Source organism: Mustela nivalis (genome assembly GCF_964662115.1).
Source record: "Mustela nivalis genome assembly, contig: HAP1_SCAFFOLD_1157, whole genome shotgun sequence".
NCBI lineage: Eukaryota > Metazoa > Chordata > Mammalia > Carnivora > Mustelidae > Mustela > Mustela nivalis.
Window position 1 is genome coordinate 93,953 of NW_028135507.1, and position 25,152 is coordinate 119,104.

A 25,152-nucleotide genomic window follows, 5' to 3' on the forward strand; every position below is an offset into this window, starting at 1 on the left:
TCTACTGGAGGGGGCGCCTGAGTGGCTCAGTGGGTTAAGCCACTGCCTTCGGCTCAGGTCATGGTCTCAGGGTCCTGGGATCGAGTCCCACATCAAGCTCTCTGCTCAGCGGAGAGCCTGTTTCCCTCTCTCTCTCTCTCTGCCTGCCTCTCCATCTACTTGTGATTTCTCTCTGTCAAATAAATAAATAAAATCTTTAAAAAAAAAAAAAGAAATCTACTGGAGGGTACCTTTTTCTTCCTTATGTCCTCTTGTTTACACATTCGTTCATCTACTGCCCGAATTCCTTCACTGACTGATGACCTGAGACTCTTTAAAAGAATAATAAAGAAAATGTATTACAGACATTGTTTTGTCACATTATCAATTTCCTACATCTCATTCAATTCCACAGAAATTAATACCTGTGCACCTGTACTATGCAGATATTGACCAAAAAAAAAAAAAAAACATGATATACCAGATACAGTTACTGTTGAGGGGACTCATGACCTGGGGCATAATGACACGAAGGCAGAGTCGCATGGCCAAAAGAAGAATGACATATACAGTGAAAGTTATGGGGATGAGGGGGCTTAGAATGGAGAACAGATAATATGAAGCAAAGTACAGGAGAGTCTGGAAATGCGACGGGGCTCGAATCGGACTCTGAAAGCCATGTGTACACAGCTGCCGAGGTGGGGAGGGGATGGGGAGCAGATGTAAGTGCACACACACTCAGGGGCAGGGTCAGACAGGCACACAGCCATGTGCACTGCAGGCTTCCTTCTGGAGAGAAGCAGAAATAGGAATGGAGGGCCAACTTCACTGAGATGAAGTCTTTAGATTCTGCATATTTTGGAGAACGAAAGAATGTCAAAGCACTGATGCATGATGATGAAATGTGGGTATGGAAATACCAGGAATCAAGAATGAAGAACAGAAGACCAGAAAAAGGCAGAGCACAGAGGTAGAGAAACATGTCCAGAAGCTAATGAATAAAGAGATAATTAGGAATTAGGGCCAAAACAAAGGTTAACAGAAACAACTAGAATGAAGTAGGCATATCACAAAAATTCCACAGGAAGGTGAATTAATTCACTCCATCAACATTATGAAACACCTCCTGGACGTCAGTATTGTGGCAGCCTACAGGGATGCAATGAAGACAGATATAGTCGTATCCCTCAGTGGTCTGAGAATCTCACAGAACAGCTTCAGAGTTGGGACCAGAAAGGCAGTTCAGGCCTGTGGCTGAGCAGGACCAAAGTGGCCATAAAAACAGGCCATGGAAAAGGGAGGGGATACGGTGATGGCAGGGGGTGAGGTGGGACAGGAGCCTGTGTGAGTAGAGCAAATCTGCCTCCAGGGAGGGGGTTCGAGAGAAGAGTGGGAGGCCAAAGGAAGGCTAGGCTTGGGAAACAACACCACTATGAGGCCCTGGGAGGAAGAGGCACACCAAGGAGGCAGTGGGAGAGCCCCACAGCGGCTGGTGTGGAATCCAACAGCGGACCATGAAAATTCCTTCCATTCCAAGGAAAAGTATCTTTAACAAGATTTTGTAAAATTCAAATGAGACATAAACCATGGAAAGTATTGGCTACCTCAAGGCACAACTCAAGATTTTTACCTGTTTCACGAACTCTTTCCTGCCTGCCCCTCCCCTAGGCTTCTCAGTACTGATATTTCCATCACTCCGCATTTTTCTTGGTTCTAATCATGTGCTGTGTCTTCCCTTAAATTATGTTCTCCTTATATTCTCTCTAGGATGCAGGCACTGTCTTAGGGGAGGGACGTAAGAGGCCACTCAAGCTAGAGGAGACACACAAGGAAGGATGGTGTCGTTTATGACAAGTTTACAACAGGGCATCAAAATGGACAGAGGCCGTAAGTCAGGGCACCAGACACAGACGGGGGGGGGGGCGGGAGGGGAGACAGGGCAGCACAGTTTTCTGTAAGAAGTGATGCCACAACTGCCCCTCCACTGTTCACCCAGGTGGAGTTCCTATTCCCAATGGCTTAGAGGTGGGGAGTCCCATTCCCACAACAGAGATTTTTCTGAGAGAACATGCAAATGTAACATTTATTAAGTATTACATTTTATTTATATTATCCTTCAGTTCCATTAGGGATTACACAGTTTTTGTAGATCAGCCCAGGAACCTAACCACACGTAGATTACGTGGGGTGGGGGGGGATATTTACAAGATTACAAACTGTTAAAATACAAGTCATTCGTAAGTTAGAAACCACTTACATATGACCAAAGTGGCATTAATAAGTTGAATTTGGAAATATGCTTCCTCTCCCCTGACATTTTAAGGTTGTCTACTCTGAGAATATGTCTTCTTCAAATCGAACATGTTTTTTTAGGTTTTTAGCATATGCAAAAACAAAATCATTTACAACTCTTCTGAAGGTGAATATTATAATCATGAACCATTAAAATACAACCACCAGTACCACCAAACTAACAGATGAAAAGAATTCTTAGAGAAAAGCCAACGAGGACAACAGGCATCACAGCAGACTGTTTTCATTAATTGGGGACTTACCAGAACTTCTCGTAACTGTCCCAAAGGCACAGAAAGTTGATTGAGGGCTTTGTCCATGCCAACCTAAAGGCAAAACCAGGTTGGCACAAACACATCACGATAAGGAGTAATAGTGACGTATCTATTTAATGATCAAAGCAGTACCAGATTTAAGTTATTTTTTTGGCACAACCGTATTTTGCTACATAACTAGCTAAACAACAGAAGTGTTATTTGGCCATTAATGTTGTTCATAGAATATGAAAAAAATCTGTTGAAATACATGAAACTATAAAAATAAGGGAAGTCAGGAGAAACGAAAGCTTCCTTAAGAACAATTTGCCTTTAGATGACATTTTAAATGAATGTGAAAAATTTTCACAGAAGATGAACAGTTCTCTGTCTGTAATTGATGATACTCAGCCAGCTGATGTGAAAGTCTGACGGGCTACGTCTCTCTTAAACATTATTATAAGCCTTGAGAAAAATAGAAATTAAACAGAAGTAAAATTTTCTAGGTTTTTAATCCTATTGGGATATTTATCTTAGTGGTATATTTCCCAAAAGCAAATGTGCATCATTAATTTTAATGCTTCTTGAAATTCCCATGGAGCTGCAACTTTCTGTGCTTCTCTGGACAAACAGATTTAAAACAAAATGAAGCATCAACAAGGAGACTTTTCTGCCAAGTAACAAAATTCAACATTTCTAAATGGCTTTTACAAACAATTGATAAGCTCACTGCAAATCATTCTTATATTTTTATAAAACCAAACTTTTTAAATATCAATATTGGCCAATGTTCCCTCAACCTAGCTCTGGCTAACAGATATACCTGGGAGTAAATTAAACATTGTAAGAGTGGTGGACATTTGCTCCTACAAATTAGTCTAAATCAAGGAAGACTTCAGGGTAATCACTTAGCAACTAATAAAACAACCTCTTGGGTATTATTATCCTTTACTTTTCACTGTTGACTAATGAATTTGAAACAATCAAACTAGAGCAACCTTAAATGAATAAAAACTAAAACAAAAAAATGTATTCCAAAAAGTTTAGTTCTTTTATTAATGAAATTGGTAATTTCTTCTAGTTTCTGGTGGGGTTGGTGGGGTAATCAACTGAAAGGTTTCTAAAAACTCTGCCCTTTTAATAAATATGAAGGAGAGAGAAAGTGTGTGTGTGTGTGTGTGTGTGTGTGTGTGTGTGTGTGGGACTTGTGAATTTCAGGTTTACCAAGTTTGTGGAAAGGTTGACAAAATCTGCATAATCCTTGTTGATGATCTCGACCATGGCTATTTTAAGAAGTTTATAGTAGAGTTCCAGATCTCCTCTTAGTTCCTCCAGCTGGACACGCTTCCTACAGTCAGACACAAAGTGATCGACGTCGAAATCTTCCTGAAAATCAAACCAGAAAGAAAAAATGATTGCACTGATACCACATTTTACATAGAAAAATAAGATCAGAGAAAGAATAAGAGGCTGTATTACTGCAGGGGAACACACACAGGACATCAGGGGGTCTGCTCACTTCCTAAGATTATGGGAAAGGGGGCCCCTCACCAAGACCATTCTCTCCTGTTGCCTAACTCTACAGGCATTTTATTTCTTTTAATTATACATTTCAAAGAGGCTCTTCTCAAAATAGAAACAGCTTTTTCTTCTTAATTTTAACACAGCGATTCACATCCTTCCAGACTTTGTTTTGGTCTCTTTACTTTTTTTTTTTTAAGATTTTATTTATTTGAGAGAGAGAGACAGAGAGAACAAGTGGGAGGAGGGGCAGAGGGAGAAGCTGGCTCTCTGCTGAGCTGGGAGCCTGATGCCAGGGTTCATTCCAAGACCCTGAAATCAAGATCTCAACCGAAGGCAGACGCTTAACTGACTGAGCCTCCCAGGTGCCATAGTCTTTCTCTTTAAAATATAAATTACTTTTGGGGTGCCTGGCTGGTTCAGTGGTTATGGGTTCAAGCCCACATTGGGCTTTCTGCTCAGCAGGGAGCCTGCTTCCCTGTCTCTCTCTCTGCCTGCCTCTCTGCCTAATTGTGATCTCTGTCTAATAAATAAATAATTTTTAAAAAAACAAAATATCAATTACTTTTTAAAGAAACTGACATATAATGGACACATGTTAGTTTCAGGCGTACAACATGAAAATTCCATATTTTTATCTGTTGTGAAAGGATCACCCTAAGACTAGTTAAAATCCATCACCAAACATACACATTTTTTTCTTGTGCTAAGAACTATTAAGCTTTAGCAACTTTAAATATATAATAATATACGGCACCTGGGTAGCTCAGTGAGTTAAGGCCTCTGCCTTCGGCTCAGGTCATGATTCCAGGGACCTTGGATCGAGCCCCACATCAGGTCTCTCCTCAGCAGGGAGCCTGTTTCCTCCTCTCTCTCTGCCTGCCTCTCTTCCTACTTGTGATCTCTGTCAAATAAATAAATAAAATCTTAAAAAAAAATATATATATATATAATATACTATGCAGCCATCAAAAGAAATGAAATCTTGCCATGTGCAATGACGTGGATGGAACTAGAGGGTATGCTGAGTGAAATAATCAGAGAAAGACAATTATCATACAATCTCCCTGATATGAGGAATTTGAGAGGCAAAGTGGGGGGTGTGGGGGTAGGGAAGGAAAAATGAAACAAGATTGGATTCGGAGGGGGGCACCTGGGTAGCTCAGTGGGTTAAAGCCTCTGCCTTCAGCTCAGGTCATGATCACAGGGTCCTGGAATCGAGGCCACATCGGGCTCTCTGCTCAACGGGGATCCTGCTTCCTCCTCTCTCTCTGCCTACCTCTCTGCCTACTTTTGATTTCTGTCTGTCCAATAAATAAATTAAATCTTAAAAAAAAATATTGGATTGGGAGGGAGACAAACCATAAGAGACTCTTAATCTCACAAAACAAACTGAGGGTTGCTGGGGGGAGGGGTGCAGGGAGAGGGTTGTGGGGTTGTGGACATTGGGGAAGGTATGTACTACGGTGAGTGCTGGGAAGTGTGTAAGCCTGACAATTCACAGACCTGTAACCCTGGGGCTAATAATACATATTTCTAATAAAAAATAATAAAATTAATATACAATAATACACAGTATTATTTACTACAGTCACTATGATGTACATTACATCCCCAAGGCTTATCTTATTAACTGGAAGTTTATACCACTGGACCCCTTCATCTTTTTCCTCTACAACCTCGCCTCTGGCAACCACCAATCTGTTCTCTATGACTTCATTTTGTTTTGTTTTTTAGATTCCACATGTGAGGGAGATCATACAGTATTTCTCTTTCTCTGTCTGACTTATTTCACTCAGCACAATATCCTCAAGGTCCATCCATGTTGTTGCAAATGGCAAGACTTCCTTCTTTTTATGGTTAATATTCCATCGTATACACACACATTGTCTTTATCCATTCACCCCATTGGTGGACACTTTAGTTATTTCCAAGTCTTGGTTGTTGTAAATACTGTGATACTCACTACCGTGAGTGTGAGTCTTGCTAGCCGCTAGAGCCAGGTGATCTAGAGGTATACCTGGGTAGCAACTGCAAACCTCGGGGCATCATACGAGCATTCAAGCTCCTTTCCAGGAGATACCAGAAAGCAGAAGTGAGGTAGAGGGACAGCGCAAAGATGGTACCCATCAGCTCCATCTTTGGAGAATACCTTACTAGGCTCCCAGATCCACGTTAAATTAGATGCCTGCCCCTCAGGGCTTTAAGATAAGCAAATGAGCCTCTTTCACAGAAATCTGATCCCATTTCAGTCTGCTGCTTCTGTGCTGAGTTCCAGGGTGGGTCAGTCTACTCGCAGGACTGCTTTAAGAACTGTTTCTCAGTTTGCTATAGCCTTGTGGGTCTCATAGGTGCAAGCTCTGATGGCTTTCAAAGCTGGATGTTTTGGGGTCTTGTCTCTTAGATGTACGTCTTGGAAGTTGGGGTGCCAGAAGTGGGGCTCAAACCCTTTGCTCCTCAGGGAGAAGCCTGGGGTTTTGAGTACCCTCCCAATCCCAGGTCGCTGTACCAGGGGTGGGGTTTATGGCAAGACTGATTCTTACTTCAACATAGGTTTTTTTTCCTTACTCACCTAATGTGTAGGAGTCACTCAGCTAGTTGTAGGGTTTTTTCCACAGGAAAATTTTCCATATGGAGCTATAGATTCAGTGTGTATTTCATAGAAGAGATGAGTTCAAGATCCTCCTATGCCACCATCTTGAATGGAAACCCCAGACCTTCTCTATGTATGTGTGTACACACACATATGTGTACACACACACACACACACACACACACAAATATTCATGCTCTTCTAAACTATTTCCCATCTAGGGGCACCTGGGTGGCTCAGTGGGTTAAGCCTCTGCCTTCGGCTAAGGTCATATCTCAGGGTCCTGAGATCAAGCCTCACATCAGGCTCTCTGCTCAGCCGGGAGCCTACTTTCCCCCCTCTCTCTGCCTGTCTCTCTGCCTCCTTGTGACCTCTCTCTCTCTCTCTCTGTCAAATAAATAAATAAAATCTTAAAAAAAGAATAAAAAAATAAAAACTAAAAACCCATTCTATTAAAAAAAATTTCCCATCTAAAAATATAACTTGAATGTCTTTACATAAAACACATACATTTCTATTAATATTTTATGTGCATGCTGAGTGTCCCATTGAACAGATGTTCCAAATCTTTCATAACCTATTTCCAAGTATTGGTCTCACAGGATTAGCTATCCTGTGTTTCCCCTTTACAATACTGTGATACCCTGGTAGGCTTATATGCTTAGAGGCAATAAATTACTATCTAATTCCCCTGTGACTCTGCTACTCCATGACCTGTTTAGTCAGCAAGAATCAAATGTGATGATTCCCAAACTAGTTAAGGACACCTACACTTACTTTTCATTAAACAATATGTAAACCAACAAAATATGACTGCAAAAAAAATCACTGTTCTTTTGAAAACCAACACAGCTACTTTGGAAAGATTTGATACAAAGAAATCAATAAGAAAATTTTTGCTAAGTTAGGTATGGGTGATATGACCAAGTACCTGGCAGGGAGGGAGTGATCACAGGATTCTCACTCAATTCAGTTAAAGAAACTGAAACTGAATGCAAAAAAAGACAACATAGAAAGCTTTTTTTAAAGATTCTTTTTATTTATTTGAGACACAGACAGACAGTATGAGCAGGGAAAGGGGCAATGGGAGGAGATTCCCTGCTGAACAGGGAGCCCAATGTGGGACTCCATCCCAGGACCCCGAGGTCATGACCTGAACCGAAGGTAGGAATGGTATTGAGCGACCCAAGTGCTGTGATAACTCAGAAATCTAATCTGCAGGCCAGTTTCCAGAGAAAAGACCTGGCACTGTTTCAATGGAGAATAAATGTACATATTTTTTCCAAATAAAATGCTAAAAACTGTATGTACCATTCCCTAAGAGTACTTGTTTAAACTGACTTTTTTAGTTAATCAACCAAAGACTGACCCTGCTAGTGTCAGAGAGAAGGACTTCATTTAAAACCGTAATTTCACAGTCATCTACAGAAAGCCACCTGCTCCTTACACTGGTGACCAAATTAGCCTGGACCTTTCTCTCCGGAGACAATTTCAGACCTTACATCATAGTTATGTAGTACATCACGGGAGGGGGTCTCGGTTCATAATCCTGGCCATCCTACTCATCAACTGTATACCTTTAGGTCGATCACTTTCCCTGCCTCAGTTACACATTGTTGAAGTTCTTGAACTTCATGATGGCATTCTAAATTGTATAACTGGGGTGCCTATGTGGTTAAGCATCTGCCTTTGGCTCAGGTCATGATCCCAGTCTCTTGGGTTTGAGTTCCACATCAGGCGCTCTGCTGAGCAAGGAGCCTGCTTCTCCCTCTGTCCCTTCCTCCTGCTCCTGCACTCTCTCACTCTCAAATAAAATCTTAAATAAATAAATAAATAAGTAAATCATATAACTTAGCCTCAGTGAACAAATGCTATTAGGTAATATTAGTACTCAACTTACCATTTATGCATTTGTTCTCAGATAAACAAAAGTTGCATAACACATGACTAAATAACTCGGAACATCTGTGAATACTGGGTTAGGCAGCGTTTGCTGTGAAAAGCAAACCCAAACTCACAGTGCCATAATAGAGACCCATTTCACTTAACCAAGAATGGTTTTACTACTTTAGAAATGGTTTTACTTTATAGTGTAGATTCCCCAAGTATTCAAAAAGAAAGTATTTACAACCCATACATTTATGGTCAACTGATTTTTCACAAGGATGCCAAGACCATTTAATGGGGGGGGGAACAGTCTTTTCGAGTGCCTACTACTGGGACAAGTGAATATCTACATGCAAAGGAATGAACTTGGAACAGCAACGTCACACATACACAAAAATATAACTCAAAATGGATCAAAGATTTAAATGTAAGAGTCAAAACTGTAACACTCAGAGAAAACAGGTGAAAATCTGTATGACTTTGGATCGGGAAAAGCTTTCTTAGACATGATACACAAAGCAATAAGAAATATTAGATAAGCTGAACTTGATCAAAATAAAAACTTTCGTGTGTCAAAGGACACTACGGAGAATGTGAAAAGACAACCCACAGAATGGGAGAGAGTATCTGCAAATCATTTGTCTGACAAGGGTCTAATAACCAGTATATGCAAATATACTCTTAGAACTCAACAACAAAAAGACAAATAACCTAATTTAAAAACAAGCCAAAGACTTTTGAATAGACATTTATCCAAAGATGATACACAGACGGTCAAGAGCACATGTCGGGATGTTCGACATCCTTAGTCATTGGGGAAATGCGAATCAAAAGCACATGCAGATGCCACGTCACACCCACTAGGACAACTATGGTAAAATAAAAAAAAGAAAAAGAAAAAAAAAGAAGAAGAAAAGTGCTGGCAAGAAGGCGGAGAAGCTGGAACCCTCCTGTATTGTCGGTGAGAATGTAAAACAGTGTGGCTAAGGCAGTAAACAGCTCGGTAGCTCCTCAAGAAGTTACACACGTACAATTACCCAGCAGTTCTACGTCTAGGGGTATGACACCGACAGAACTGACAACAGATGTTCCTGCCACAACCTGTACATGAATGTGTACAGCAGCGCTGCTCGTAACAGCGAAAAGAGTATATACACAACGTCCATCAACTGATGAATGGATACATAAAATGTGGAAGAGCCTCTTACACAACCATAAAAAGGAATAAACTGTTACATGCTACAACACGAGTGAAGTCTGAAAACATTCTACTCTCAGGTTAAAGGAAGCCAGACACAAAAGGTCACGTGTTATACAATTCCACTGATATGAGATGTTCCAGAAAAGGCAAATCCATAAAAACAAAAAGTAGATTCATGATTGCCAGGGAATAAGGGGAGGGGAGAATTGGAAGTAAGAGGTTTATTTTTCGGGTGATTGAAGCATTCTGGAATTAGACAGAAGTGACGTATGTACCATATACACAGTAAATATACTAAAAACCAGAGAAGAGTACACTTTAAAATGGCAACTATTATGCTTTGTGAATTATATTTTGATGAAAAATGAAACAACTTAAATATCAACTAATGTAGCTAAATGCTAGGATACATTAAAAACAATCCAAAGTAACACTAATCACAGGAACAATGGCGTAGCTACATGAATTTCAGACAAAGCAGATTTCAGAGAAGGAAAATTATCAGGCATAAAGAGCAGCATTACATAATGATAAAGAAATCGACTGACCAAGAAGACACAATTATCCTTAAGGTATGTGTGCCTGATCAACACAGGTGAGACACAACCTAGCAGAACTGCAGGGAGAAATAAACAACTCCATTATCACAGCTGGTGACTTCAACACTTCTCCATCATTAATGGGCCGATCCAGCAGCAGGGCAACAAGGATTCAGTCCAGACATGGCACACTTAACACCACCATCAATTACCGTACAACAGATGTACACAGACTATTTCGCCCAGTAATAGTGCAACACACATTCTTCTTAAGCTCATATGGAACACTCATCAAGACAGAATAATTCTGGGCCACAAAACACAACACATTTTTAAAAATAAAAATTATACCAAGTATGTTCTCAGACCGCAATGGAATTAAAAATCAGTAACAGAAGATAGTTGAAGAAGTCCAAAATACATGGAGATTAAATGACACACTTCTAAATGACAGGAGACCAGTCTCAACAAAATACAATGTAGCAAAATGTGTGGAATGCTGCTTAAAGGGAAAATACAGTACTGAATGCAAATATTAGAAAAAAAAGGATTAAAGTCAATAATCTAAGCTTCCATTTTAGGCAACAACAACAAAATCAAATCTAAAGTAAGGAGGGGCTCCTGGGTGGTTCAGTTGGTTAATCATCTGCCTTTGGCTCAGGACATGGTCCTAGGGTCCTTCCTGCTCAGGGAGGCTGCTTCTCCATCTCCCATTCCTCCTGCCTGTATTCCCTCTCTCACTGACTCTCTCTGTGTCAAATAAAATCATTAAAAAAAACCCTAAAGGAAGTAGAAAAAGAATAAAAATTAGAGCAGAAATCAATGTAATTAAAACCAGGAATTTTTTTTTAAATCAATAAACCCCAAGTCTGTTTCTTTGAAAACATCAATAAAACAGACAGACCCTTAGCCAGTCAAACAAAGAAAAAAAGGTAGAAGACATAAATTACTAATATCAGATGAAAGAAGGGAGGGCTACTGCTAACAATCCCAATCACTGTAAATTCAACCAAACATTTATGGAATACTACACAATTCTCTAAAATCTCTTCCAGAAAGTAAAACTAGAAGGAGTACTTCCTAAATCATTCCTAAATCATTCTAGGAGATCATTATTACCCTGACACCAAAACCAATACTACAAGAAAAGAAACTACAAACTAGTATCTCTCATGAACACAGACACAAAAATCTTCAACAAAAATTAGCAAATAAAAGCAAACACTATATTAAAAAATTATACACCAGGGTCATGTAGGATTTATTCCAGGTATGCAACATTAGAAAATGTTCAACATTAGAAAATCAATGTGATTCATCATATCAACAGAAAGAAAATCACATGATCATATCAATGAAGGGAGGAAAAAAAACATTTAACAAAATCCACACCTCTTCATTATTAACCCTCAGGAAACTAAGAATAGGAGGACTTCCTCAACTTGATAAAGAATGTTTCCAAAAATTCACAGCTAACATGATATTAATACTGAGAAAATAGAAGACAGGGAATCAAGGCAAGGATGTCCCTTCTACTACTACTATTCAATACTATACTGGAAGGCCAAACTAATGAAATAAGGTAAGAAAAGGAAACAAAAGGTATACAACCTGGGAAAGAATAAAACTTTGTTCACAGATGACATGACTGTCTACAGAATATACAAAGACTTCACACCCCACACCCTCCTGAAACTAGTCAAGTGATTATAGCAAGTCTGCACAATACACAGTTAAAATACAGAAGTCAATTGCTTTCCAATGATGTATCAGACAAAGGGCCAGTATTCAAAATTTATAAAGAATTTATCAAACTCAACATCCAAAAAACAAAAAAATCCAGTCAAGAAATGGACAGAAGACATGAACAGACCAAAGAAGATATCCAAATGGCCAACAGACACATGAAAAAGGGCTCCACATCACTCAGCATCAGGGAAATACAAATCAAAACCACAATGAGACACCACCTTATATCAGTCAAAATGGCTAAAATTAACAAGTCAGGAAACAACAGATGTTGGCGAAGATGTGGAGAAAGGGGAATCCTCCTACACTGTTGGTGGGAATGCAACTCTGGAAAACAGTATGGAGGCTCCTCAAAAAGTTAAAAATGTAACAACCCAATGACTTAGCAATTGCCCTATTAGATGTTTATCCAAAGTACACAAAGTGATTTGAAGGGGCAAAAGCACCCCGATGTTTATAGTCAAACCATTGAAAGAGCCCAGATGTCCATCAACAGATGAATGGATAAAGATGTGGTATACATACACACACACACACACACACACACACACATTACTCAGCCATCAAAAAGAACAAAATCTTGCCATTTGCAAGGACATGGATGGAACTAGAGGAAGACAAATACCATATAGTTTCAGTCACATGTGGAACTTAAGAAACAACAGATGAATATAGGAGAAGGGAAGGAAAAATAGAAACAGACAGGGAGGCAAATCACAAGAGACTTAACTACAGGAAACAAACTGAGGGTTACTGGAGAGGGGAAAGTTGGGGTAACTGGGTGAGGGGTATTAAGGAGGGCACTTGTTGGGATGAGCTCTGGGTGTTGTATGCAACCAATGAATCACGAAATTCTAACCATGAAACTAAAAGTACACTGTATGTTAACGAGATTGAATTTTAATTAAAAAATTTAAAAAGTCAATTGCTTTCATATATACCAGCAATGTACAAGTGGAATTTGAAGTTAAAAACACAAGACCATTTACATTAGCATACCAAAAAAATTAATACTTAGGTGCAAATCTAACGAAATATGCACAAGATCTATATGAGAAAAAGTATAAAATTCTGATGAAAGATAACAAGCAAGGTAAGATGTGAAGTGGAAAGAAAGTCCATAATCTTGGGTAAGAACACTCAATACTGTTAAGAGGTCAGTTCTTCCCAAACTGATCGACAGACTCAATGCAATCCCAATCAAAATGCCAGGAAGTTATTCTGTGGATACCAACATGTTGACTCTAAAATTTGGATGGAAAACTGGAAAACCAAGAGTCCCAGAGTAGTCAACAAAATATTAAAGAGCGGGGAAAAAAAGGAAATTGAGGATTGCCACCACCCAATCTCAAGACTTACTACTAAAGCTATAGTGATTAAGACAGAAGGTGCCTGGCAAAAGAGACAGGTGCTTGGAACAGAGTGGAGAGCCCAGAACAACATCCACACACACAGGCAAAGGCAACTCAATGGCAAGGACAGTCTTCAACAAATGGAACCGAACAATGGGACATTGATAAGAAAAAACAAACAAATGAAAAGAATAAAAACAAACTTTTCACACCTTTCACAAAACCTAAACGTAAAATGCAAAACTTCTTAAAGATGACATAAGAAAAAATGTAGGGATCCTTGGATTTGGCAATGACTTTTCAGATATAAAACCAAAAGCATGATCTACGAAAGAAAAAAATTGATGAGAGGGATTTTGTTAAAATTAAACTTCTCTGTAAAAGACACTGTTAAGAGAATGAAAAGACAGGACAACTGGGTGGCTCAGTTGGTTAAGCAGCTGCCTTTGGCTCAGGTCATGATCCCAGCGTCCTGGGATCGAGTCCCACATTGGGATCCTTGCTCCGCAGGGAGCCTTCTTCACCCTCTGACTCTGCCTTCCACTCTGTCTGCCTGTGCTCACTCTCGCTCGCTCTTTCTCTGACAAATAAATAAATAAAATCTTAAAAAAAAAAAGAGAGAGAGAGAATGAAAAGACCAGTCACAGAGTAGAGAAAATATCTGCAAAACACAGCCATGGTAAAGGACTTAAAATAAGAAATATAATATAAAGATGTCTTAGTAGCAACAAGAAATCAAACCTAATTTAAAAATGTGAAAAGAGCGGTGGCTGGGAAACCCAGTCAGTTAAGCATCTGCCTTTAGCTCAGGTCCTGGGACTGAAATCCACACTGGGCCCCCGGCTCAGCGAGGAGCCTGCTTTTTTCCCTCTCCTGCTGCCTGCTGCTACCTCTCCGTATGCTTGTGCTGTTAATAAATAAATAGAATCTTTAAAAACGAAAAAAAAAAGGATCTGAAAAGATGCTCAACTTTGTATGTCATTAAGAAATTGCAAATTTAAACAAGGTACTATTACATATCACGTAGAATATAAAAAATCCAAAGCACTAGTAATACCAAATGCTAGCAAGGATGTGGGACAACTGAACTCTCATTCACTGTTTGGTCAGAATGCAAAATGGGAGGCACTGTGTGAGACAGCTTGGCAGTTTCTCACAGAACTAAACACATTCTCACTATAAGATCAGTAATTGTGCTCCTTTGTATTTACCCAAAAGAGCTTAAAACTAGTGTCCACACAAAAACCTGCACACGGATATTTACAGCAGCTTTATTCTCTGAAGTGCCAAAACTTTGAAGCAATCCAATCTCCTTCAGTAGGTGAACAGGTACACTGTGCCACACCCACACAACGGATTATTCGACAATTAAAAGATGAATTATTAAGCCACAAGACTTCGAAGAACCTTAAATGCATATTGCTAAGTGAAGGACCAGTCTCAAAGGCTAAATACTATATGATTCCAACTCTATGGCATTCTGGAAAAGGTAAAAATTAACCAACATTTTAATTTTTATTTATTTTTTAGGTCATCTCTATACCCAATGTGGTGGCTAGAACTCACAACCCTGAGATCAAGAGTCAGATTCCCTAGCAACTAAGCCAGCCAGGTGCCTCTAAAAAGGTAAAACTCTAGACAGTAAAAAGATCCCGGGCTGAGGGGTGAGCAAGGAGGGTGCAGAGAGAGGAGAAGAAACAAATAGATGAGGTACAGGGTTTTTCAAGGCAATGAAACTAGGCTGAAAGATACCAACAGTAGGTAAATAACATTATACATTTGTCAAGACCCACAGAACTATAGAAAGAGGAGTGAACCCTAATGTAAACCATGGATTTTAATTAATACTGTATCAATGCTGGTTCATCAGTTGTAACACATGTACCACAACAATGTAATACATTAATAATAGGAGATAGTGAAGTTAGAAGAAAAATATCTGTACTCAGGGGTATTTCCTATCTGAACCCAGTTAAAGTACAAATCCCCCAAAAGGCCAGAAGTTGGGAGATCACAAGAGGTGTTGGAACACAGAAAAATAAATGAGCAAACCAGACAAGCTGCAGGTAATTAAGAACCATTAACCATGAGAGAAGCAGTGACATCACTCAAAATTAAAACCAAGTAGAGTTTAAAAGTTTAGCTACTTTACTAACTAGCTGCAATCAGGGATGGCAAACAAAGACTAATTCAAAGTAACCTGGGAATTAATCATTTAAAACTTACCAATAATCTGAAATTAGTAGCTTTAATGCTATGAAAATTACATAGAATTTGGAAAGATTGAAGTTCTCTAAGCTGCCAAGAAGTAAAACACTCCTTCCCAGATACATGGACTTATAAAATCACTATATACTATCTCCACGAGAAGCAGAATCCCCAAGAACCATCACTCTGTAATGATGAGAAGTACTAAGAGGGCATATGAAATTTATGAAACATGTCCCATTTCATCGAGACAAAAAACCAAAATAGTTAAGCACTAATCTGCACACTACATAGGGGTTGAAAGACATAGAAAGTTTGTGTGAGCTCACGTATGTGTGTGTTTCCAACCATTCTTGAAAACAATGGACAACAGAGATGAATAAATGTCCCTGTATATCCCATAAATATTCCTCAAATATTTATCATGCAACTCCAGCTCTGCTCTAAGACCTGGGGACACAGTCATGAAAAGAAAAGACAAGGTCTCTGCTTTTAAGGAGCAGATATTCTAATGCAGAAATGAGAAAATATATATGTAAACAAACATTATATTAATGAACAGTGATCAAATAGTGATTAATGAATAGTGATCACAGCTAAAAAGAAAACAGGACACAGTAAAGGTTGAGTGACAAATGGGATGTATTTTAACTTGGATGAACCAGGAAATATAGAACAATGAGTTGAGATCCAAATGACACAAAAGAGCTAGCCACCGGAAGTGTGGGAAGAGTGTTCCCACCCAAGGTATCAGCATGTATACAAAAGTGTCCTTGAAGCTCTTCCCTCCTTCCCCTGCTCTCAAATCTCTGACACAGCTAGGTGGGGACATAATCTAGGACTTGTGTCTCCCAAAACTCATTCTAAATCTTTGTTCGGTGACTAAATTATTCAAGATTGAGAAATTAAAAACATATGCTAACAAGATCTTCCCACCATCTACAGAGAGATCATCTTAAAAGCATCATGAAATAGTAACACTAAAATTCTAAAAAACTTCTGTTCTAACATTTTAATCAATTTTATATCAAACTCCTTTCTTGAATTTATAGACCCATTTGACATATTTATGAAGAGACAAAAAAAAAACAACAAACCCTACATTCCGTAATGTATTTATCCATCTAACAAATATTTGAGTACCTAATTACACTCTGTTCCAGCTGATTTCTTCTCTTTATCTCTTTTTTCCCCTCAATTTAACACCAATCATAATCTATGTAGGCTTTTAGTTCGCTTTTCAAAATTAATTTCTTGAGCTATTTAAAGGAACTATCCAGTGCTAGAGTTCTCAACACTGGTCACACATTAGAATCACTTAAGGAACTTTTTTTTTTAAGATTTTATTTATTTATTTGACACAGAGAGAGAGATCACAAGTAGGCAGAGAGGGAGGGAATCATGCTCCATGCTGAGCAGAGTGTCCCATGCAGGGCTCGACCCCAGGACCCTGAGACCATGACCTGAGCTGAAGGCAGAAGCTTAAACCTCTGAGCCACTAAGGCACCCCCTCACCTGAGGAACTTAAAAACAAAAAGCCCAAAGGGCACCTGGCTTGTTCAGTCACTGGAGCATGCAGGTCTTGATCTCAGGGTTGTGAGTTCAAGTCCCATGTTGGGTATAGAGATTACTTAAAAAAAAAAAAAAGAAAGAAAGAGCCCAAGCCCCAGTTTGTGATTAATTTGTTTAAATGTTTCAAGAAATTTGATGCTAAATGTTGTAAGACTAGTTAAATAACAAAAAGATATATTTACATAATACTTCTTGCTCTCAAATTTTGAACAAAGAACTTACTAATAATCAATGACTTAGTAGGCCAACATTTTATTTAAATAAGTTTTATGGTACTACAAAGAGTGAATTAGAAAATCAAAAGCAAGGAGAAATGGGCATGATGTAAACATGGGGAAGCAAGAGAAAGCAAGAAAGTATGTGACCGGGAAGCGAATGCTTAGCTCTGAGATCCTTCTCTGAGAGAAGGACAGATTAAAACCTAAAAAGAAAGAAAAGAAGGATCCCATGCACTCAAGGAAAGAGAAGTCCCCCAACATCCCTCCTGCTTTTTCCAATATAAACACACAGCTGGGCCGACTTACCACATCCTGGTTGGTACCAACTTTATCAACTTTTCTATTTAAGCCAAACTTGACCGGTCAATGATGGATGGGCTGTGTGCCAAGTTTACCAGTTGTACAGCTGACGGTGTAATGGCTGAACCTGAGAAACCGGGGTGAAAGTATCAAGAGGCTCTAAAGATTGCGAAAGAGCCAAGATTCAAATGATTACCACGTACACACAAGACAAACTATGCAGATGACTGCTCAGTATGGAAGTACTTCAGAGTGTTACACTGTGGCATCAGCTGACCCAGACCCAGAAGATTGCTGGAGTTCCCATCATGGACATCTCTAACCATATAGACGACACTGAGCAAATGCCAGATGATGATGGAGCCCCTCACTCCTATGTCTTAATAGAGTTCCTCAGCTCTCCTTTACCAACTTTTCCTGTTGCCAGTTCATACAAGCAATTCTCCTTACCCAGTTCCTCTGTTCTGAGCTATGGCTAAAGACACTCACTTTTTTATGTTTTGAAACTGATTATCTTGTACCATTTTACTTTTTGTTGCATCTTTTTATAAATCAGATGACCACTCACAAGACAAAAAAAAAAAAAGTAATGGAAAGGAAAGATCAAAAGGGAGGACAACAACAAAAAAAAAACAGTTCTTTTTTGCCGGGAACCCTTCTTACAAGTGCCAATCAGATAAACTTTATCTGATGTTACATCGTCACAACTCCTCTATCATCAGGGAAAGTAGTTCACATAAGAAAATTTCTCTATAAAATGAGTCCCAGGCTTACATTCCATATTTGGCTAATTAGAATTTCATTACGATGTCTGTCTCACACTGATGCGGAAGAGAATGGAATCTTGTCATCAAGACGTGACATCGAACTAAGAACCCACAGGGTAAGCACTCAGATCCTGTGATACGAAGTCGGCTCCTGGGGATGGGCAACCCTGGGCAACAGTGGCTGACCTGCGGGCCTGCGGCTATCTGCCGTCTGTCACTCTTCCTTGTTCCTCCTCTGTCAGCTGCTATCTCCAGCTGCTGTCAACAAAGTCCCCCTCAAACAGCCATCACTTCCCTCTGGTCCCATTTACCATAGCTAAGCTCCAGGCCAGGCATCCGGATCACCAGCTCTGTGGGAACTTCTTCTAAGGTAAGAGGTGGCCCTATTGGTGAAATGCAGGTGCCAAGGCATGCGGACATTGTGCCATCTTCTGCGCTATTCTTAATGTTCTGATTGTCCCACTTCCCTCAGTTCCCACCTGTGGCCTCTGGAAAGGAACATATTACAGTAGGATTTCCAAGGACTGATGCGTGGGGGTCAGGAGATCTGGCCTGTGATTGGCCCCAACTAGCTGTGTGGCTTTAAAGGAAGTCATCACACCTCAGGCCTCAGTTTCCTTATCTGCAAGCCAGGATGGACTAGAGTCTTTTCAGAGGAGCCGGCAAAGATCACATAGATAAGCACCACCTCATTATACTAACAAGCAAACAGAAGGCCGGAGGCGAGTGATTTGCCCCAAGTCAGACATAAGCAGGCAGAGAGCAGAGCCGAGGATGGGACCCACATCTGCAGGTCACAGCTAATCAGCCAGCACAGTACAAACAGATCTGAGCAGCTGCTCATTCTTCCCCTTTTCCGTTTTGTCCATCAGAATGCATGCTCCCTGCAAACAAGGACACACAGGACCTGCTTCCTGCCTCAAAATTCCCAGTTCACCCAATTAGAACAGGGAGGAGCCTCAAGGACTTACCTCCCCACCCCCACACACGGTTCTTTTACCTATGGAACATGAGGGTACATACATTCACCGTCCAGAGGGCTCCTGCCTTCACTTCTCATGGAAAAGGTCATCATGTGCCTACCCAGGGTGCCAACGAAGCCACAGGTTCCAGAGAGGAACTGACACAGAGAAGTTCGAAGGAGGCAGATGGCTAATTGCAGAAAAAAACTGTCTACCAAGGAAAACTACCCCATGGGGGACTGATTCTCTTTGAAATACGTTCGAGTGTGTGGGAAAATGGTTTTTCAAGAGCTGGTGGACTGACCAGTCACCTGGTACATACAAGATCACATCCGCATTCTGACAAGAGTGGCTTGCCTGCAGTGTAGACCAGGGGCCAGAAAGACAAGGAAGGCACATGGAGACTGGGTGAGAAGCTTCTACAGTGTGATGGCAAGGGCGCACTGCAAAGGTACGAGAAGAGATGGAAAGAAGTATATGGACTCAAAAGGTTTAGTAAGCAAAATCCACAGGACATGGTGTAACAGACTAGATTTTGGAAAGGTGACAGAGTAGGAGTTGACTTCTGGTTTCCCGACTCCAGGCTAAACGGATGAAGTGTTTACCGAGAGAGGCAATAGAATAAGAAAGGTGGTTTTCCGTGGAGGAGGTGCTCATGAATTCCGTCTTGAACCTGATGAGTCTGAGGGGCCACAGACACATCCGAGAAGAAAGGTCAGCAAGTCCGATACACAGAACTGGTGCTCAGGAGGCGTGTGGACCAGAGACAGGAATCTGCCTTACCTGCTGATAGGTGGTCATGAAGCTGCACAAAAGGTCATCTAGGGAAAGAAAGGAACACGGGGCTGAGCCCATAATCAGCATTCAGTGGCTACCAGGAGCATGAATTTGCACAGGAGACACATCAGAGAGGTAGAAGAAAGACAGGAAGCAATGCAGAGCATTTGGTCTACTGCGATGTCGAGTAAGGAGACAGAGAAAGGTCAGGTGCGCTGACTTAGAAACAGTTTTGGTAAGAACTCTTTAGTGGAATGACAGGGCCTGAAGGGTGGAAGGTGGGAAAGTCAAGTCAACCCCTGAGCACTGGCTGTGATGCACGACAGTGACAGGGCAATACCTAGAGGTGGGGCAGTCGCGACAGTGACAGGGCAATACCTAGAGGTGGGGCAGTCAAGTGGGAGAGGATCAAACAGGAGCGCGTGATGGGAAGGAGTGCAGGGGAGAGGATCCTTGCAGGCTCCTGGAAGGGCGGGAGGGCATGGACTTCGCCAGAGTGGAGACTGAACCCGAGGAGGAAGGAGAGCCCCTCCCCGTACCAGGCGAAGAGGAGAAGGGGACAAATACAAGAATGGGATCATGATCAGCAGGATGGAAGAGGTCCCGTGGGATGGCTGCTAATTTTTCTGTATGACTGGAGATGAAAGAGGAAGGCTACTTGTGGTGTCAATAGCACACCCATGTAAATGGTCTAATTTATCTGTTATGCCACTTTCTCCCCCTACTACCAATACCTTATGTCCTGCTCATCTATTAGTTGGATGTCAACCCAAAGGATTTTCGGATTTCTAAGCCGACAAAGTATGATGTTGCCAGTGCCTCTGCCCCAGGTGACCCTTCCCCATCTGCCATTCCTGCACTTTGATCACCTACCTCTTTTGCATACCTTTCCCCTTCTATTTCTTATTAGATCTCATAAACATGACTTTTTAAGTAGTCTCCTGCCACCAGTCAGCTCGAACTCAACAGATATGACCATGCAACTTCCTGCTGTAAACCTGACTGCAGCTCTACCATGAAGACTGCATCAACGTGGACCCCTCAATGTATGCAGTGTCCAAGGTGCAACCCGCAGCCCCACCCCATCTCCCTTTCTACCATCCCAGTCTCATTCCAAAATGTGCCAAACAAGACACCTATGTAGAAATACAACCCCGACAGCAAGCTCTCCGCTCATTTCTGCCTCGGAACTGTAACTTAACAAAACATCTCTCTGATGGAAACAGAAATTGCAAATAACCTTTATCTCCAGCTCCCACATAGAAGATCAATACCACTTTACACAGAACAGCTGTTCCATGTATTTTCCTTCTATGTATGAAGGGGTCATGTTCATTAACACTACAAATTGTACATTATATTCAGAAATTTCAGAGCTTTGAAAGAATATGGAATTGCTGGCATTCTAGCCACTTTCCCAGTTTGCTCTCTTCCTACCTCTAAGTCCTACTTTAGAACTGCTATTTTGAGATTTCTGTTTTCCGAAGCTGCTTTGACCAAAGGCATTCTGTCAGCTCAGAGTGAGAAAGACGGCAGGGCTAGGAAGTGTTAGAAAATGCTAGTGTTAGGCCCAAAGAAAGCCTGACGAAGTCCAAAGACAGACAAGCTAAAGAGACTTCCGTGCTTTGAGATTCTTTAAGTCTATGTGTGTGCCTTTTCTTCTTCCAATGACCTCTCTCCTCATCACGTGTCCTTCATTAACAAAAGGTTTCTGGATCAGAGAATTCACTCTGTGCTCTCCTTCAGACACTCCATTCACTTTAACACCTTTTATTACAGTGGCTTAACATCACCATACAAGAACAAGAGTACAATATACCTTCGTCTAGACATCCCTACATATTAAAAATGATATGGCCACACCGCAGAGGATCCAGACATAAGCACTTTTAAAGCCAGAGTTTGGAAGATGTGATCTGAATGCAAGTATCAAAAAGGAACTAGCTGGTTAACCCAAAAAAGAAAAAAACATATTATGACTTGAAGCCATAAAAAAGTAAGAAATTCAAACTCTTCAGAATTTTAGGTACCTACAGAGCCAAAACTTTTTAACACTGAAACCAGCTACTAAATCCCAATCCTTAGAAATTAAACATATACGTTTTGATAGTTTAAGTACAGACCCAGAGGGATACAGAAAACAGATAAAGCTCCTCCTGGCTCTGATTCAAACCTTGGGACATTTTCAAGGCTATGTCTGATGAACCTTTCCTGTCAGTAAAGTCTTTTCAGTTTAAATTTCTATTCTGTAAGTTTATGTCCTACAGTTATCTGCTGCCAGCTTGAGGCTGACTTCACCAAGAGAAGTAGGGCAACATTAGAAAAGGAGCTTGGTATGCTTTGTAGTACTGGACCAGAACCAGTAAGGACAGTACAGTCTTTCAGATTTCTCATTCTGAGCTTAAGACGAAAGTCAGGCATAAACGTTAGCTTAAGTGCCTTTTTGACCCGATTCCTGGTAAGTACGTGTGTTCAGAGATGTGTTCAACTCACAGTCGCTGAGCTTCTAGGCACAAGGCACTGGGAGGCTTCTGTCAGGCTGGGGGAGCGGCGGTCTTACTGTGCCGCACGGTACCAGAGGCGGGTCCTAGGGGTCCGGGGCTTTTACGTTTAGCTCAAAACCACTTGCCCTGAACTTTCAGGCTTTTTCATTCAATGTGCATGATTTCACAGGAGTGCTTTCTCCAGGTTGCACCTAGCCCACCCGAGGCCAAGAGACTCACTGCGAAGTGCAGTGAGGTCCCTGCCGAGGACCCGTCCGGGGCGGGGACGGCCCAGGAAGCCCGCAGGAGAAGCCTGAGGAGAGGCCCCGGAGGGCCAAGGAGGGCAGGCCACCCACAGCCCAGCTCCGGGGAGGAGAGCCCAGGCGCGCACCTTCATGAACACGTCCTTGTTGAAGCAGAGCCTGTCCAGCCCCTTGGGCAGGTTCATCCTACTTCTCTCCATTCCGCCGGCCGCGGCCTCTCAGCACCGACACTCGAGCGAGGAGGAAAGGTAGGAGGCTGCGCTCCTACCAACGCTACCGGTGAAGCCACAGCGTTTCCACCGAACAGAAGGCACTGCTTCCTCCAACATGGCAGTGTCTGTGCCCCGGCCAATGAAAGAGGACTCCGCAGGCCCGCCTCCGCCTGCCTCCGCCAAGAGAGGGGTGCGGACCGCTAACGCCGAGCCAGCAGGTGATGCGGCCCCCATGCGGCGGAGGGCGACACTACAACCTCGAGTAAGTTTCTGCGGAGCAGCCCCGCCGCTGGTGATGCGGGGTGAGCGGGAGAGGGGAGGGCGGGTAGGGTCAGGGGCACTCCCTCCCCACCTCGCCGTTTCCCTCGGAAAATCGGCCTGCGAGCCTCTTCCAGGACCTTCTCCCGAGATTGTCCCGTGGGAAGCATAGCTGTGGCGGGATGCTGGCCCTTTACTTCTGCAGCCGGGTGTCCAGAGTGGGGGGCGCGTCCCGGTGTCAGGCCTCCAGTCCCCTTGCGCCGCCGCTGCAGCCGCCTGGGCGCGGAGTCCTCTGTGGGAACCCGGCTTCCGCCCTTAGCCCCCGCACCCACCCGCGAGCGTGGCTTCTCCCCCGCCAAGCTTGGCTCCAGCGATCAGTAGGGAGGAAGGTGGTCAGCTGGCAGCCTCGGGTCGTCTGGGCAGCTCCCAGCTCCACTTCGGCTCAGCTGCTGGGAGGCCACAAGTCTGGGTTCTCAGAGCTCTTAAAGAATCACCTCGCTACTGGCTGACAAAACGCAGCCGACAATTAGATGTGGGAGCATGTTTATGTCCAGTCCGCTCTAGAATGGGCGGAATCGTGTGTTTGGCTAGCGTTGGTTCAATCGCCACACCTGCCCCCCCTCCTCCTGCCGTCCACCCCACATTTATTTTGAGATTTTTCTTTCCTCTTCCCTTGCTCTTTCTCCCACTGTCCTCCCCTTTAGTGGGAATGTCATGGTCAAATGATGATTCATTTCTCTTTTTTTTCTCCGTAAGACTCTGACAGCTCAAACCACAGATCTCACGCGTGCCCTTCAGGCTGCAGCTTTGCTGTAATAGCCCAGGCCTGGGCTGCCCCTCCCAATGCTGTGATCTCCCAGAGATAGCACAAGCAGTCCTTAGAAAGGGATGGGACACAGCAAGACAATGGCTTACAGTGAGTCTTGCATTCGAGTCACTCCAAACGGGAAACTGGTCACTTTTTTTAAAACGTGAGTACAGGGACGCCTGGGTTGCTCAGTTGGTTAAGCAGCTGCCTTTGGCTCAGGTCATGATCCCAGCGTCCTCGGATGGAGTCCCACAAGGGCTCCTTGCTCGGCAGGGAGCCTGCTTCTCCCTCTGCCTCTGCCTGCCATTCTATCTGCCTGTGCTCGCTCTCCCCCTCCTCTGATAAATAAATAAAAAAAAATCTTTAAAACCTGAGTACAGAATCTGAAACAATACATTCCCTAGCAGTGGGCCTGGCAAGGCCTTGTTGAGGAAAACGTTCCCAGTCAATATACAGAGACTATGACAGGTAGAATGAGAGCTGGAATCTTATTTGGAGAATCAGAATAAATTGCCAGGGGAACAACTATGAAATTGCATTCTATGCCCTGTTGTGGTCATTTGGATATAGGGAATGAAAGCCTCATTATTTGGTCTTTGTTTGTTTACTCTTATTATGAAAATTCTCAAGCATACACCAAAATGTGTAGAGCAGAAGGATCCCGCCCCTTCCGAGTACTTATCACTCTGCTTCCCCAACTGTTTCATAGGCCCTCCTCCTTCTACTGCCCCCGAAGTACCTGTATTTTTGTTTTTGGGGAGGGGGGAGGTCTGGAATATATTTTAAAGTAAATCCCAAACATCACATCATTCCCTGCTCCCCAAATACCTTGGTTTACACATCAAAGAAGGAGGAGGAAGAGGTGGAGTAGGGGAAGACTGAGAAGGAGGAGGGATGAAGAAGAGAGATTTCCGCACAGGCCCACTATGCCAGAATCAATAGGTGTAATAAGCTATT

General features: G+C 42.1%; 1 protein-coding gene across 1 annotated transcript; it reads right to left on the reverse strand.

Annotated features, from left to right (window-relative positions):
- Nucleotides 1-230: 230 nt before the first annotated feature.
- Nucleotides 231-23,299, reverse strand: LOC309857736 (conserved oligomeric Golgi complex subunit 2-like; the record flags this gene model as incomplete). The annotated part of the gene is made up of 4 exons (XM_082750496.1): nt 231-311; nt 2,535-2,597; nt 3,750-3,911; nt 23,108-23,299. Coding segments are annotated over 4 exons (498 nt in total), but the record flags the coding sequence as incomplete, so codon positions are not given.
- Nucleotides 23,300-25,152: the final 1,853 nt, after the last annotated feature.